The sequence below is a fragment of the Octodon degus genome, unplaced genomic scaffold (assembly GCF_000260255.1).
Source record: "Octodon degus isolate 3935 unplaced genomic scaffold, OctDeg1.0 scaffold00008, whole genome shotgun sequence".
NCBI classification, from domain to species: Eukaryota; Metazoa; Chordata; class Mammalia; order Rodentia; family Octodontidae; genus Octodon; species Octodon degus.
In genome coordinates, this window is record NW_004524584.1 from 10,560,364 (window position 1) to 10,578,321 (window position 17,958).

General features: G+C 42.9%; 2 protein-coding genes across 2 annotated transcripts in view; both read right to left on the reverse strand.

The window, feature by feature from the left end:
- Positions 1–2,826: 2,826 nt before the first annotated feature.
- On the reverse strand, positions 2,827–4,386 carry LOC101567134 (U8 snoRNA-decapping enzyme). Its single transcript, XM_023704448.1, has 3 exons — positions 4,249–4,386; positions 3,881–4,147; positions 2,827–3,024 (listed from the first exon to the last, which is right to left on the reverse strand). Exons 1-3 carry the CDS (start codon positions 4,384–4,386, stop codon positions 2,827–2,829), a joined length of 603 nt encoding a protein of 200 aa, XP_023560216.1.
- A 5,633-nt stretch (positions 4,387–10,019) lies between these two features.
- Nek11 (NIMA related kinase 11) overlaps positions 10,020–17,958 on the reverse strand; it is a 389,368-nt gene continuing 381,429 nt past the window's right edge. Inside the window, exon 16 of the mRNA XM_023706560.1 lies at positions 10,020–10,838. The gene's annotated coding sequence lies outside the window, so the exon portion shown is untranslated. The remainder of the gene's footprint in view (positions 10,839–17,958) is intronic.

Consider the following 17,958-nt stretch of genomic DNA (forward strand, 5'->3'; position numbering starts at 1 on the left):
AATGGGGGAAAGATGCTCCTCTGCTTCAGAAGCTACTCCTTAGAGAGGAAAGGAAGGAAGTCATATTAGTTAAGGTTTTCTAAAGGAATAGATTCAATACAAAATATGTATACAATTATACAGAGATTTGTAAGATAGGTTCATATGATCAGAATGTGAATATTCCATGTGGCTGGCTGTCGTATCAGAGATGGGGGAATCCAAGATGGCTGTGTGGATGCTGGACAGCCCAAGTGTCCAGTAGCACCTGGAGTTTGAAGGCCTGGAAGCTCCCAATTACATAAAATGTGTAACATTTCCATTTGATGCTGAATTGTTGATGTACACCCACAATTTTATGACTGAGGGGGTCACATAGCACCTGGTAACCTAGTGTCCTGTGATCAAGCATCATTCTCCACAAAGTCCAGATCACAGGCCAGAAGCTGTTCTCAAAGGGAAAGCAGTTATCTGCAGATAACAGCAACCTGAACCGATTGCAGAATCTTCTCTCGCTCAGGCCCCACTCAAGACTAGTGGCTTTCTGAGTCTCTTGGTAAATGTGCTGGAGCAACACACCAAGTGACAAATGTGCTTCCAAAGTCTTAATGGGCTCACAAGGCACTATGTCTCTCTTTTGGTTATAGAAAGGGCCATATGCAGCCATTTATTCTTCACCTCAGGAAAGGTACTGTATGCCCTGTCATCCCTGGACTTCTACAAATTTCACCAAGGTGGAGGGGCTTTTAATTTTAGTTGAATTTGCATTCCCAAGGACACATAAACGTTTTCTCAACATGGTCATACTCTTTGCATAATTAGCATAATGTCATCAATATAACACACCAGTGTGATACCTTGTGTTAAACAAAGGTGATCAAGGTTGTGTGAACTAAGTTGTAACACAGGACTAGATTGTTAATATGCCCCTGAAGTAGGACAGGAATGGTGTATTGCCTGCCTGGCCATCTTAAAGCAAATTGCTTTTGGTGGACAATATGGACAGGTATAAAGAGATATTCACTAAGTCAGTAGTTGCGTGCATGTCATGTACCAGATGCCACGACTGTGTTAATATGGTCAGACAAAGGTAACAAATAACCAAATCAGGTACAGCAGTTGCAAATTGAAGTCACTACTTGATTAACCTGACTGTAATTCACCACATTCTCCAAAATCTGCTTATCTTCTGCACAGGCCAAATAGAAAAGTTCCAAAAGGATGTGATGGGAACCATCACCCCTGCATCACTCGTCCTGTTTGTGACACTTAAATCAGAAGTCCTTCCAGCAGTGTGATATTGTCTTAGATTCACTACTTTCCCAAGTAGAGGCAATTCTAAGGATTTCCATTTGGCCTTTCCCACCATAGTAGCCCTCACACTACAGGTTAGAGAAGCTATATCTGGAATGAGAGAAATGACCACAGGATGGATTTAGGGACATCCTAGACCCGCTATGAGTTTAACATTTGGCCTAAATTCTACTGATTACTTGATCACCTTATACTCCTCATTTTATTGGAGGTTCATGTTTTAATTTCTTATATCAACTGTAGTTCAGAACCAGTGTCCAGTAGTCCCCAAAATGTCTGATCATTTTCATTTGCAAAATGTATAGTTACAAGGTCCTTTGATCTCTTTGGGCAAGGATGAAAGAAAGTTTCACTGTAACTTTTTGGTAGTGCACCAGGATTTTTTCCTCTAGGGAACATATCTTCTCCTTCATCCAATGAGCTCTAAATCTTTAAATTGATTCAAATCTGAGAATTTGATGAGGTGCCATAATTCTCAGCTGGTATAGTTCAGAGTAGATTTTTCTTCATTTACCCTAAAACTTTTCTGCAAAAGTTATATGCTTTCTGCCACTGTAAGACACAAGAATCCAGAATGTCTACCTGCATGCTAGAGGATGCAGTAGTAGTCCAAGTTGAAGGCTGCAGACTTACTGCTGAAACATTACCACAGAATTCTAAGGAAGTTAGAAGTCTGAAGTCTACATTGGAAGCCTGAAGGAACTAGAGACCAACATCCAAAGGCAGTGGTAAAGATGAGAATGAAGGAAACACTTCCTCCTTCTTTCCCTTTTTATTCTGTCCAAGCTACAAGCTTAATGGTTAGTTCTACCCTCATCTGGAATGGGTCTGTCCTACATGTCACTCATCCACACAGATATAAAGAATTACTAATCTTCTAGGTGGTTCTTACTCAAGTCAAGTTGGCAAATCACCATTAAAAATATCATAGAGGGATGGTGTCAGTCACAAATGCACTTCCAGGTTAAAGTGGACATGAGTCAGTGTGTATCACATATACAGGGAGGAGGCTTATGGAGAATCTACTAGGGTTTCTGGGATGTTTGTGCAACTGGTACCAGAAACTGGGAGAGCCCTTTGCTGAAAATGTATTACAGTGCATAAGCTTTTCTATTGCTGGACAATATACTTAATACCACTACTTAAACAAGAGAGGCTCATTTGTGCTGAGGGCTTCATGGGCTTCAGTATGTACTCAGCTGGTTCCAAGGCAAAGCCATGGACAGGAATGGGGAGCAAAGTAGCTTCATTCATGGGGTAGAAAGCTACTTGGTTCATGACCGGGCAGGGAAACAGAGAAGAGGCCAGGGACCATACACAGCACTCACAGTCACACCTCCATAATCCATTCAGACAACTCAAAAGTGTGTTTTGCAATTCTATTAGGCTTTTCTTATTCCAATCAAGTTGACATGTCAGGATTAACTATCACACAAATACATCTTCTTTTAATCTGGTGTGATCTATCATCTCTCAGGCCCAGAAAACATTGACTTTTCCCTTCCCCCAGTGTCAAAGCCCATATCTCAAGTTCTATGAGTTTAAAGAAGGTTGGCTTAATGGACATTTTTTACAACTCAAGACAGAACCAGGTTCCAAGAGTCCCAAGTCCTGGAGGGCTTCCAGTAGCTGCTCCCGGGCAGCACCAATAAAAGAATTTTCCAGGAAGGCTGGAAGGCCTCCCATACCATCCCGCAAGGTGTACAGGGGCACCCGCACCAGGCCCAGCACCTGTGGAGGGAAGGAGTCAGAATGCACTTTTTTTCTAGCGAGATCTTTCAAGAGCAGAGGGTTACCCCCTAACACAACAGCAGAACTCTCCCCAAGGGTCAAACCTCACCAGGGCTAACAGGCCCAACCTTGTACAGGTAAATGACCAGAACATGCTTTCTAGTTTCATAAGTACTGGATCTACATCACTCCTTAAACCTGTGGAGCCCCTGCCTCCAGGATGCAGGAAGGGCCCCAGTTCATACCAAACAAATCAGTACCACTTGGAAATGCATGGAAAATGGAAATTCTCAGTTCTTCCTCCCATCCTGTTCCCCTACCAGTAACTGTAGGTAGGGTCACATATGCTAAAATTTTAGCATATGTGATACCAAAGGGAGCAGAGCAATAGTTGTTTTATAAGTCACTCCCTCACCAGTGACTCCATACTTGCCAAAGTTTGGGAACCACCTCCACACCCAATCTGTCTTCCTACTTCCCCTAGCTGTAAGTATCAGGGATATATTTTCTACTTCAGAATAATAAGGACCCAAAATGAAGGGCACAGGTTTTCATGCCTGACCATTCTGACATTATCAATAGGGAAGAATGGAAAGCCTAGGTGAATGTGTACTAGAAAAGACTCTAGGGCCAGTAGGGAGGAGAGGACTTCCCAGGAAGACCATGGGCACTAGCACTACTGTCCAGACTGAACATGACCAAGACCCTAACTATGCCTGGAAACTGGGGAAGACTTCAAGGTAATAGGGGGCTATGTCCTCCTTCTAAGGAACTTAGCTAGGGAGGTTTCCCTGGGGAGGAAACCCACGGGGTAAATGGGAGCCGGAGTGAGGGGTGGGTTCCTGGTTGGCCCCACCTCCAGCCCATGGTCCTTGGCTCTTGGTGCTCCGGCCTCCACAGCTTCCAGCTGCTCTAGCGTCAGTTGTTTAGCATAGAAGTGCGCCAGAACATGTGAGGTGTCCCCTGCACGTGAGCTGCGGTATTCTGTGCGCCCCACACTGAAAGCGGAGACAGCCTCGCCCAGCTTGCCCAGCAGCTCTCTGTTGAGTCCGTCCTCCAGGCTGTCTTTAGAGTCCACGAAGCCGCCTGGGAAGCCCAGGCGCCCATCAAAGCGCATCTGCATCTGCGTGAGAGGGAGAAGGGGTTGGCTGGGTGCCCAAGCAATGAGGCCCAGGATGAGGGTGAGGCCAGGGTAGGGAGTGGCCAGGGGCGCCCTTTCCTCACCAGCACTGCGTACCGCAGCGGAATGCGGCCGAAGAGCATCCCCGGGTCAGGCGCATAGAGCAGGACAAAACAGAAGTGCTTCCACTCCTGTCCTAAGGCCAAGGCCTCGGCCAGCTCTAGCTTGCGAGACCCTGACATGGCCTAAGGTTTTCCTTGGTTGTGTGGTCAGCCCACCTGGTTAGGTGGGCGAGGCTTACCCACACCGTTATGACAGTGGGCGGGTCCGCTAGAGCCAATCCTGGCCGCCAGGAGGTCGGAGTAGTAGCCAATCAGGGTGGCGCTCTCAGGAGGCGAGCCAAGGCACCCTTAGGAAAATGAAAGCTTTCTTGGAATTGGGCCTCGAGCCGGGACGAAGCTGAAGGAGTGGCAGATGCTGTGAACCCACTACTCAGGGTAAACGCTTAAGTCATAATCTGCAGCCAGAGGAATTCTTGCGAGGTCTAGAGAGCTAGAAAGCTCACTATAGTCCAAACAGATTTAATTACTAAGGAGTTCTGGCAGGTGGAGGAACAACAGTAGAGAACTTCCTGAGGTTTAGTAAGGAGGATAGTTTTGGAGCTGGGTTAGGGAGGAATGTAGCAGGGCTGGCTTTGGAGATCATAGCCTATCCTAAGGTAGTGGGGGTGGAGAGATGGAACGAGTGTAAGAATTCATTTGAGCTGTGATTCAGTGAGTGAAATTTTGGGGCATGCTGGGCAAATAGTAAATTACAGTTAATAATATTGGCTGGGAGTTGCTAATTTGTATAGTTATATGGTAGATCCATTAGGATCTCATTGTTGTTCCTCATATGGTTTGATGTTTTCCCATAGCAAACAGCAGGAAAAATACAGAGCTCTTTGGCCTCTCCTGTACTTCAAGATAAAGATTACAATTTAATTTGAATAAAGCATTGTGTTTCACAAAACCACTTTACAGAGAGGGTCCCTCTTGGTCTAGAATGAGAAAAAAGAGGTATGGAATTAATATAATATTTTTAAGGCAGCTATGACCAACATATACCATCTGTCAGGTAATTTTAAGTCATTCCACTTAATCCTCATGAGAGTTTCTAGGTGATTCAAATGGAGCTGTAGTTGAGAACCTGACTTAGAAGAACATATGAAGGACAAGAGAGGCATAGGTGTACCAGCTAAGAGCCAGTGGGGTTTATCCAGCAGGACTTCCTGAAAGGGTGAGATGACACTGCTTATTATTTTATCATACCTCCAGTCACATCCAGTTGCCTCAAACTTGCATCTTCAGAATCCACCCATTTCCGGTTGTTTTCAGCTACAGATTCAAAAATGTCCACTGCTGAATTGTCTGGAGCCCACAAAGGAGCAAAACTTAGCAGACATTTCAGGCTTGGGCCCAGACCTCTGCCCTCAAGCACACAACCAGTACTTCCAATTCAATATAGAAGGAATGCATTTAGTACACTCTTCATGTTCCAATCCGCACCTCCTCTGTGCCACCCATCTTCCAGTCAGTCACCATTTCTGGGAACTTAGACATCCTCCCAGACAATAACTCCACCCTCCTCATTTCTCATCTCAGTTGTGTGAATTCCCTGTAATTGTCTTTACTCAGAACAGCCTAACTTATCAGATGAGGCTCAGACTTTCCTCTTTGCTCACCCAGACCACACCTTCCACCTGTCTCCCTCTTGTGCCTCCAGGTCACCCTTTCTGTGGCATCATGAACGCAGCTGAGAATCATACCTATCAATACCTGTATAGTGGCCTCCCCTAACTTAGGTCTGAGCTTTTCTTTCTGTATGGTGAGTTATTGCTGATAGACACTGTGGTGAGAACACTATAAACATTTACTATGTCACAGTTATCTAGGCCAGGAAGGAAGGCATGGTTTATCTGGATGTTTCTGACTTAGGTTTTCCCAGGAAGTTGTAATGCAGATGCCAGTCAGGTTTGCAGTCAAATGAAGGCTTGAGTAGAACTGGAAATTCTCTTTCGCTGGCAAGATCATGCTAGCTGTGGGCAAAAGGCCTCAGTTTCACACTGTATAGCTCTCTCCATCTGTGGTTGGAATGTGTTCATGTGGTGGTGGCTTCTCCAACACATACCCAAGACAGCGTCTGTGTCTTCAGTCTGCCATATGGCATCACTTCTACAACACTCGACTGGTCGTACAGGCTGCCCATGGTGCAATGTAAGGAGGCCCGCACAAGCTTGAGCTTGTGTGCAGAAAGTCCCCTGGGGGTCATCTTTAGAAATGTATTTAATACAAGGTTTACCAGGTCTCACTACACAGATGGGACTCATAGTGACTCTCCTGCTTTCAGCCTCCCAAGCGCTGGAATTACAGGCACATACCACCACGTCCGGTCTCAGTTGCTGTCTCAGTGCACCCCGGATGGAGGGCTGGCATGGCACACTGGGGATCAAACCCTGGTCCCTGTGCCTGCCTAAGCAGGTGCTTTAGTTGCTGAGCTATCTGGCCAGCCCTACCGAGGGTCATCGTGAAGGTTGGTTACCACCTCTTCTTCTAAATCTGCCAATAATCACTGTCACATTGTATGTGCCATCAGCCATAAAAGATTCAAGTTTCCAGAACCTCACAGGAGTAAATCCATTTTTGTATTTTTTTGTATACCTGTAAGTTTTTCCTTTTTATTTGGTAAATTCTTATTCAAAATTTTGTGCCTGTACTTAGTGCCTGGTACCACTTAGTACAAGTTGAGCTGAAATCTAAAAAATTATCTGCTGCAGAAGTAGCCTTGGTTTGCTCTTGATCCAGGTCTCTCATCCTTCTAGTGCAGAAAAACATGCCCACCTGCACTAACACATTTCCAACTCCAGAGTACAGCAGCACTCCCTGGTCAATCTACACGAAGGAGTCTGGAAATACTCAGAACAACTATGAAGTCACAAGGCAACAGTCAGGGGTACAGGAAGGAGTGAACTGTGTCAGAATATTCAATCTATCAAAGCAGGAAAAAGTCACAATATTTTGGAAAGATAAAAATGTTTCTAGCTGTTGAAAGATTCCTTCCAAACTTCTGCATCTCCTTTGAAAATATTCCCTTTGGCGTCAAGTTTTTGGTGCTGTCACAGTTTTCTTTCTGTTGCTATAACTGAATATCACAGACTGGGTAAATTAAAAAGAGAAATATTTATTCAAAGAGTGGTCCTCATGGAGTCAGATGGGGGCATAATCTGCAGAGTCCCAAGGTGGCACAGGACATCACATGGAGAGAGGAGCATCTATAAGAAAGCCAAAGCTGTCTTTTATAGCAAGCCCTCCCTAGGGATAACCAACTGAGCCATTAATTCATGAGCTCATCTTCCATGGTGGCAGGGCACTCATTGCTAGTCACAACTTAAAGGTCCCAGCTGGCCCCACCTCTTACTACCTCATAATAGGGATTAAACCTCACTGTGAGTTCCAGGAGTGTCATTCAAACCATAACCCTATGTACATCACAATGGCTGTGCTACTCCTCCTGAGTATTTACACATATAATATTCTATCATCTATGTTTGTTAAGCCACATTTATGAACTTCTTTTTGAAATTAAGGGAGCACCAAGCCTCCTTAGGGTTCTGGTGATGACTATTTTGTAGCCATGCAGACAGGTGCAGGAAGTGCAGGAGGGGTTGAGTGCTGGCCTGACCAACCAGGTAATTGCCTATTCAGAGCTGCTTGCTACATGGTGCTCTCAGCTTTCAGCTGGCCCCTGGATGATCTCTAGTCAAGTATTAGCTGAAAATATCTAAATATATAAAGCTGGAATATCTAAAATATCAAGGTATTTATATGTTAGGAGGCATTTAGGTAGCAATAGTTGAACATAGAAGCTTAAGGAGGTGTTCAATGATAGAGTTCTAATGATGGAAGATCATGAAGCCTGACAATAAAGTGAATTGTGGGGAGTAGCTGAGCTGGAGATTAACCACACATTTAGGGCTACAGCAAGGCCAGCCCCAAGAACATGGAGGGCCAGAGGTGAGCACAGCCACGTGAACACGTTGTTGGGACTACAGCAAAGCCAGTCCCAGGGACACTGAGCAAGCAAGCTAAGCTCTAGCTCAGTGGCACACTGGCAGGTGCCCAGCCTTGGCATTCCTCCCCGTTAACTATGTCACTGATAGCTCTGAAAATGTCCCACTTTCCATGTTCTCAGTGAAACCTTGAGACCTTGCACTTTTGGCTCTGTCATGTGCTTTTCCTCTTTTTACTGCATATAAAGATGCAGCCTGTGCTAGGTTGTTGCTACCTTTCCATCAGAGTTACATCCTACCCCCTTTTATTGTGTCTTGTCTTGTCTTAATCTTCCGTTGCCCCCCTCTTAGGACCCCACAGGCCTCACAGGTTGTGGCCGTGTATGTTACCTCCTCCAAAATTGAGTACCGCGTGTAGAGTACTTATACACATTAGGTTATCATGATGGCAATTTCCCATGACCAACCAGTTACATTATCTACATTCTTTGCAGCAGTTAGATGTAGGCAGGAAACAGACTCAGAGAAAATGATTTGCTCTACATCACACTAAATGGCAAGAGTAGGGCCTGAGTCCAAGTCATTTAGTATTGCTCAAGGTTTTTTTTCCCTTTGAGCAGATTGTAGTGGAAGGATTTTAAAAGATTTTTTTTAATTTGTGTCTACCCAGTTTCCTCTTTTTTCCTCCTACCCCCTCCCCATTTATTTCTCTTTGCTTCCCTTCTCCTTTATTTTTCTGGTGGCCTGACTCTTTCTCTTTCTGACACAACAGTTAGTAATCCTATCATTTTTAAAAAGGACCATGGTGTTCCATCACCATTGAGCTACAGCTTAATTTGACAGCTTCCTTTATCCTGAGCCCGCTGTGATGGTTCAACTCTTTTATAATAGACCCACAGCTCTGTGCCAGTTTCACCCCAAAGACTATTAAATAATTAACTTCCATTACTCTCCTTTGTGTGTTTTATCTCTACATCACCCAAATAGCTGGTGGCATTTCTTTTGCATAAATAGAAAGCAGAAAGGTATATATATATATATATATATAACCAAGCAACTTCCTAGTTGTTTAACTCCTCAGCCAAATTTTCCTGCTATCTTGCATTTTGGTTAGTTATTAATTCCAACTCTGAAGTAGACTAAAATGAATTTCCCTAAACACAATCACAAAGACATGTATTCCATAAGTCCTTTTCAATCTTGTTCCCCACCCTACCTCAGTGAATCACAAGAAAGGTAAACTCGAACGAGCTTCTCTTAAAAGGCATGAAACCATGATCCAAAATAGGATTTTCCCACCTCCTTTTTCTTATAAGCGTGATGTGGTAGACAGCAAAAATCCCTGGATGATAAGATATTTTCAGTCTGCACCTGAAAATGCAGAGCATTGTCTTCTGGGCATGTTAATCTGTTTTGAGAGATGTTAGAGACTCTGAACATCTACTAATTTCATCTTCACACCCAGCAGCTCACACAAGCATTCTTCTGTTCTCATGTTATAAATGCCATCACCAGGAAAACTTAGAAGCTTCTATTAATTTGGGCTTTAGGAGAGTCTGCCTTCTTCCAGACTTATTTGCAATCTTGTTGGTCATGAAAGGGTATGGGGGCTCCATGGTACTTTTCCTGGAGCAAGGTCAATTTCTCCTTAATGCACACATTCCCACTCCTCTGGGTAACAATTATCATTAGATAGATATGTTACACTTATCTAGATGCTTTCACATAACAGGAAAAGAAAATAGATAATTTATTTTATATCAATGAAATATATATTTATTCTGAATAAAACCCTTTAGTGCTTCATGAATGAGTCTGGACAATAAATTACAGAAAGGAATCACTTTTAAAAATTTTAATCCAGGTTCTTATATTTAGGTACTTCTTGCTGGTTAGTCATGACAGAGAAAAAGTGTACAAAAACCAGCTTACCCAAGAGAGGCATACCTCAGTCCTAGCCAGCTCAGCTTGTCAGAGGTCAGTGTCCAGTGATCTTCACAAAAAAAAAAAAAAAAAAAAAAAACTGGCTACAGTTCCCATAGACTTCAGGTGGTTAACACTGACCTCTGTCATTCAATTGGAAGTAATAAAGGGTATCTGGCTCCTTTCTCTGAGGCCACCAACAGGATGGTTCAACCCAGTTGGAAGCCCTGAAGGCACATGATGGAGATCCTTTTCAGCACATGAAATTTGATCTCAAGGTTATTGCAGAATAAATCAAACAACACCTAATGGCCAGTACCTCCAAGCATAGGCCACTACATTTATTACTGCCCCAAGGAGTCATTACTTCTGGCAAAGAACTGATAAAGACAGTAGCTATAATCATATACCCCTTTTCCGTCATAAAGACCGGCTTATATGTTTCATGGATTTCCACTGAAATTTGTCCACTTGAACTTCTGCTTGTTTTTGACATTCTCTAGTAAAGGTTCATTCTGGAGTGGGGTCTCCTCTCCTACTGCAATCAGCAACTGCTCTTCAAAGTAGAGGAGTTGGTCAACTTCAAAGCAATCACTGGCCCGAGGTACCACTTTTTCGAGACCCTCCCGGATCTCTGTTTCACTGGCATTCTGATGTCTTGCTCTCTTGAGGTAATTATAGACTTCATCAAATACTTTCTCTCCCAGCTTTTGCAAGGCTAATCTGCAAAAAAAAAAAAGATCAGGAATTATCAAGAGCTATACATGGACAGTGTCTTCAAGAAAATGTGTTTTCAAATTACTGATTGTAGAAAAAGCATCCTTGCCCTGAGACTTAGGGGGAAAAAAACAATAAGGCAATAGTATCTCATCCTAAACATCAAAAATTATTCAACAACTTGAGTGCCAGTCATGTTGCAAGTTCTTGTTGTGTCTGTGTGTGTCCTCTTCTCACCACTATAATGAAATTCCTGAGGTAAATAAGGAATAAGGTAAAGATAGATTTATTTAGCTCACAGTTTTGGAGGCATTCAGTCCAAATGTGTGCTGAGGGCTGCCTCTAGACTACATGGTCATGGTCATAACCAGGGCAATAGTGGTGGAAATGGTGTGAGAGCAAGAAATTACATCTACAACCTCAAAACAGAAGAGAATGGGCTTTCTCAAGAAAGCTGAAGGGATCATACATAAATTTCCTTATGATAAAAAAAATAAATTTCCTTATGCCCTCAGGACCTCAGGACCTCTCTAGAAGTTCTACCTCCTCCAACAGCACCATGCCTTGAACTACATTGGACCTGTCAGGAATCCAGATCATATTTCACCATCACACACACACACATACACATACATGCATGTATGTGCATAGATAGATAGATAGATAGATAGATAGATAGATAGATAGATACACACATACATAATAAGATATTAGGTGGTGCTGAAATAAAGAGGATGGGAAGATAGGGAAATCTCCAGGAGGAGGAGGAGGAGGAGGAAGCATCCTTTGAACAGAAACTCTTTGAAGTAGGGGAAATGGAAAACACAAGAGGTATGAGAATTTGGGCTCTGGAACTAAAACAGGGAAATATCAAGGCTAGGATGGCTACTATTAGAGAAAAGAGAGGAGGAGATGGTGGATTCGAAAGTAAAAGCTGATAAAATAATAAAGGAAAAGAAAAGAAAAATGAGGAGAAGAAGAGTGGCTTTCCTGATCATTCACCCGGCACTTTGCTACCCATTTAATTCTTAAAAACTTACTGAACTTTTACAACTGCCTTATGAGTGAGGCATTTCTCTAAATCCCTATTTTACAGAAGTAACTGAGATTCAAAGGGCTAAGATGACTTGCCCAAGTTCTCACCAAGGCCAGAATTCTGTTTTTCAAACCTATCGCCATCTTTTTCTGTACACAGATGCAATCTTTGCAATTTTATCATACTGCAGTACCTCGTATGTTTATCGTATGACCATCTTCCTCTAACTCCAGAAAGAGCCACAAACTAAGACCAGATAAGCAAAACTTGGCGCATGATACCTTTTGTTTAGTCAATATGATACCTTATTTTCTTTTACTATTTTTAACATTTTAATATTATCTAAACACTTACCCAATCATGTCTCCACAAAATGTTTACATTTCTTTTTCTGCCCCTTTTCATTATAGCATGGTGTGAGCATCTTTAGGCATGTAGTTCTTCCACTTAGGGGGATATTTTCTGGCATTAGATTTTTCAGGAGCATAGATGATTATATTAGTATATTCCTGCTGTAACAAGGTACGTGTACCCTTGTCCTATCTGTGCTTTTCTGTTCATGTGCTTGACTAAAAATGAGCCACATGTGGGGGCACATGTGGGAAGTCCAAGACTGGAGGAGGAAGTGGAGGATAGAGGAGGAGGAGGAGCAGGAGCACTTGAGCTCCCAACTTTGTACCCATTCTGGGGAATACAGTGAGATTTTCTAACAGAAGAATAGATAATAGATGATCGATAGATAGGGGATTAATAAGTCAAAATGTATTGATATTTTTATGACTTTGACCTTGAAGAAATAGTTCTATACTCTTCATTTCAATGGATTTGGTAAAAAGAAAAAAACAGAATTCTTTCTTCCACAAGTTTAAAGCATTAATGCTAACCAATCATGTTGGAGGTGTTGACAGGAAAGCTCTTTCCTTCCTTTTATTAGTTTTAATGGTTCAGTGCTGCTCAAACATATAATCTCTAAAACACAACCTCTAGGCGACCTCTGGTTAGGTATTGTGACACATGAAAAGAATAAGTAATTATTTCCTGCTCTGCTCTAGAGGCTAGTAATTACAATGCAAGATATACAAATCTTAAACATTACCTAACATTTCTTCTGAACTTCAGAGCTGGCAAAATGCTTTAACATTCATTATCTTAAATAATTCTGCGAACCAGGGAATTCGTTGAACATCTGTCTGCATTATTCAGATGAGGCTAAGTAGGTTTTAGTGGGTTTTCACAAGCTCACATGTGTGGTAAAATTTATACGCAATTGTAAACATCAGAACCCCAAGTGCTGGAGAGGCAAGCAGCCTCAGCCCCCACCATCCAACTTGTATGGGCTTCCCACTTTCTGTTGTGAGATTATCAGACTGACCTCAGCGTCCCTGAGAGCCCAACACCAATCAAAATCTTCCTTTTGTTGACATTTATCAAACCTGGCTTGCTCCCCTTATTCATTGATGACTTTAGCAATGACAGCATTCTCTTACTTCCTCCTTCTGTTCTGTCACCATCCTTGACCTCATGATTCTTGGTCTCTCTGGTTTCAGACTGAGCATATTCTCTGCCTACTGCAGAGGCATGTTATGGTCATCATATCCTTGACCTCATCAGCCTGAATGACTCTCTCTCTCTCTGACTTCAGTTTTGCTACTCTTTAATCAGTCCTTTATACCCTTCCACCACACCTACTCTTCTAAAATTATTCCAGGCAGTTTTCCACTTCATGGTGACTTCAGTGCTTTGACCTTATCAGAATGATAATAATCACTTATTCCCCTTATGTCCTCTGTCCTCATTTCCTACTTTCTCCCAAGTTACATTTCATTATCATGTTACAAATACTCTTGGACTTTCTCATCACCTCACCTTTGTCTGACAAGGCCCTAATGATTAAACCTAATCATAACCTACTCTATGCTTCTTCCACGGACAAAAGTATCCAACTATACCAATAGACCTCATGTGAATTGGTGATCAGAATTCAAATTAGTGCTCAGTATTACCCGGCCATCCTACTACATTTCTCTTAAGACATTTTTCATATTTTATGCTTTAACTTTCTTAAGCTCTCACCCCTGCTCCCAAATGATAACTATATCTGATATCAGAAAAGCAGAAGTGATCCAATAAATACTTTCCCAGCAGTGAAATCCTATAGCTGCCTGTTTCAATGGCACACATTTGTCTCTTCTCCAGTTGCTAATGTAGGGACTACTTCTACTTCTGTCATAGGCCCAACTCCACCTGAGTTCTCTGGATCTTGGCCTCTGTCACCTTTGCAGTGACTTTGTCTCCTGTGTTATCATTTTCCCTTCCCTAATAATCTCCTTCTACCTTTGTAGATTATTCCTGTCAGGAGACTACTCAGCCTATGACATCCTATCCCAGACAATAAGCCTTCCCGGCATCTACATCACCCCTGCTCACAATTCCTCAACCCATCCTTTGATCTCTGTTTCTAATGAACTTCCTAAAAGTCATGGACAGTTGCTGTTTCTACTTCTGCACTACACAGTCAATCCACTCATCTTGTGGCTGGTCCTCAGTAATTCATGCAGTGATATCAGTTACCTCCAGATGGCCAACTCCCGTGTGTGTGTGTGTGTGTGTGTGTGTGTGTGTGTGTGTGTGTGTGTGTCTATGCTCTATTCTTTAGTTGAGATAAAATTCACTTGATATAAAATTAATCATTTTAAAGCAGAAAGTGCAGTGTCCTTTGTGCATTCAGAGGAAGTACAGCTACCTCCTTTACCTAGGTCCAAAACATCACCGTAATCACAATAGGAGAACCCATATCTGTTAAAGTACTCTTTTATCCCCTTTCCCCACCCCCTGGAAACCACTGCCTTACATTATGTCTCTTGTGACTGGTCCTCGGTATTCATGCAGTGACATCAGCTGGAGATGTCATATACTGTAAATAGAATCATGTAATACATGGCACTTTTGTGTGTGAGTTCTTTCACTTAGCCAGTATTTTGGAGGTGTATCTGTGTGTTAGCTTTTTGTTGCTGTGACATAAAAAACTTCAAGGAGAAAACATTTATTTTAGCTCATGGTTTGAAAGGTTTCAGTCCATAGCTGGCCAGTTCTGTTGCTCTAGTGTACAAACATCATGGCGGAAGAACAAGGACATGGAAGCTGCCATCGCACATGCACTGAGAGAAGCAGACAGGTGAGAGAGGCATGGGGAAGGGGGCAGGAACCAGATAGAGGCCCCATGGTCCACTCCTGTGAGCTGGGCTCCACCCCCTGCTCTCATCGCCTGCTGCTAATGTCATCCATTATAATCTTACCAGTGCGTCAAACCACTGATGAAGTGACAGCCTACATGGTCCAACAACTCCTCACTGGTCTATGAGTAACCGAGCCTTCAACACAATAAGCCCTCCAGGGTGATACCTTGGATCTCAGCCATGACAATCTGTGTTGTAACACATATCAGTGTTTCATTACACTTTGTGGCTGACCAATATTACATTGCGCGGACTGCAGTAGTTTATCCATCACCTATTGATGTTTATCCATTCAACCCCAGTTGCTCTGCCTCCTTGAAACCCTTCCTCTGTTTCATTTGATGCCCTCACCTTCTCCAGGCCTTTATCCTATCATACAGGCTCCTCATTCTTAGCCTCCCTGTGACTCCCCTTTCTCCCCTCCTTGGCCTCTCTACCTATGAATGCCTTTAAGCTTGGTCTCAGTCCTTTTTTCCCCCTCTTCACTCTGCCTATGTGAAAAGTCTCAGGCCCTTAACACAGTCCCCATGCTGAGGATTTCCTGACTCTCCAGGCCTGTACCATGTTATTTGGTAGGGTAGGTGCATTAATTCCATTTTTGATTTAGGATATTTTCAACTTGGCATGCATTTATCAGGACATAGCCTTATTATAAGTCAAGAAGTGTCTGTGGTACCATCACCCATCAATAAGAGAGCCCAGGGAGTGCCCTTTGCACCTATCATAACTAAATTTCTGAGGTTGTTCTGTTTCAGGCTTTACACTGAGCCACTTGCCCACATTTTCTCATTAAATCCTTATAACCTTATAGGTAGATGTTACTGATTTACTCATTTTATAGATGTGGAAACTGAAGTACACAAAAAGCAAATGACTCTCCCGTTGCTACAGTTTGTAAATGATAGAGTGAGGGTATAAATTGCAGTAGTTGCACCACAGGCCTTATTCTTTCCATCTGCAAATTATGGACTTTGGGTTAAGGGAGACCAGGGTTGAGTCTTAGCTCTTCCTGTTAGTGATCTTGCGCCTGTAAACTCAGTGTTGGCATTCCCTCCAAATTCACGTGTTTCAAATGAATTCCCAATGTGTTGGTATTATGTGTTAGGGGCTTTGGGGAAGTGGCTGCCTTCATGAATGGGATTGCTTCTTATGTAGAGACTGAGGGCATATTTGTCCCTTCTACCACATGGGGAGATAACCAGGAGGCAACATCTGTGAGGAATAGGTCCACCAGACACTGAATCTGCTGATGTCTTGATCTTGGTCTTGCCAGCCTCCAGAACAGTGAGCAACATGTTCTTGTTGCTTATGAAATGTCCCAGTTTAAAGTATCTTGCTACAGGCACAGGAACAGACTAAGACGCATAACCTTTCTGAGACTTGAGTATTTCATTTTAAGTGGGAATTTTACACACACACACACACACACACACACACACGCACGCACAGTAGCAGAGTACCCAGCACCTGCCAGTCATCTGACAGTTGTTGCTTTGCTAGTATGCACACTACTGTGTTTGCTCAGCAGTGAGCCATACAGCATCTTATTCCCATTCAACTGTAATCTTCAGGCAGTTCCACCCTTGTCATCCTTAAGACACTCTTTAAATAGTTTTTATCTTCTCTTGATGAATTTAGAGATGAAATAAAAGCAGGCCAGTCGTACAGTAATGGTGAAAACATAATTCATAGAAATAATCATGAAAGCTGAGTTTAGCAGAAAAAGCATAAAGAAACTGCAAGTATTATTCTTTAGGCATGGATTGAAAAAATTGTGAAAGTGGTTTTATGGACTCTAAGAAATCCCTGCACATCAAATATGTATGAGTCACTGCAGAGACAAGAGGGTGCACTGTGTTGTCCCTTTGCACTGCTACTTCAACAATCATCTGGGGCTAACAAGCACCAGGATCTCTGTTATAGATGAATTTACACCTTTCTTTTCCTCATGTAGTACGTATCTCCAATGGCCGTCTAGGCACCAGCTGAGTAAAGAGAGCAGTGCTCTCTCTGCCGAGGCAGGCTGGCCCTTTCAGAAGCAGGCAGCGTGCAGACATGTGACTCTAAGGTGCCTTCCTTATCTGTGTGTGTGTGTGTGTGTGTGTGTGTGTGTGTGTGTGTGTGTGCAGTGCTGGGGATTGAACCCAGGGCTTTCATAACTCTTTTTAATTTTTTATTTTGGGACAAGATCTCACAAAGTTTTAGTAGCTAAAGTGGAGCTCAAATTTGCTATCCTCTGGCTTTAGCCTCCCAGAATTCAGGGATGTGTTACACCACATCCAGGTCATCTCCTTCTCTGTCTACTCTGGATAGAATCTTTATTTATTTACTTGCGCCTTTTTGAGATAGGGTCTCACCATGCAATTTAGGCAGGCTTCACACTCACTTTGTAGCCCAGGCTGGTCTCAGTCTCCCAAGGATCCTCCTGCCTCCGCCTCCCAAGTACTGGGAACACAGGTGTGTGCCACCATGACCCACTTCTGGGCAGAATCTTGACTGTAACTTGTAATCTTGGTTTGATATTCTGTTACAGCTGGCCATTCATTATCATTCTCTTGGGAATTCCCACAATCTCACTGGGGTGAGCCATCTTCTCCCACCTATGGGAACTAAGGCTAAAACTGCTAAGACCAAAGACAAAGCCAAGACTACAGATTATCCACCAAGGCTAACAATGTTGGTCATGTACCTTTGCTACTCTTGGATCAATATTACCTAAGCGACTATACTTGCAGTCATATTGACGATCATAATTTTTGACCCCCATTGTACCCTCATGATTTTGCTCTATAAACTTTCCTTGAGAGATGGCACCCCTTCAGGAGCCCTCTGATCTCTTGGGAGCTATTTGTAT

Excerpts from the sequence above, each read along its gene's own strand:
- LOC101567134 (XM_023704448.1), bottom strand. The coding sequence starts at position 4,386 with ATGTCAGGGTCTCGCAAGCTAGAGCTGGCCGAGGCCTTGGCCTTAGGA. Across the intron at positions 4,148-4,248 it reads CGCTGCGGTACGCAGTGCTG|ATGCAGATGCGCTTTGATGG; the intron begins GTGAGGAAAGGG and ends CCTCTCACGCAG. Across the intron at positions 3,025-3,880 it reads CCAAGGACCATGGGCTGGAG|GTGCTGGGCCTGGTGCGGGT; the intron begins GTGGGGCCAACC and ends TTCCCTCCACAG.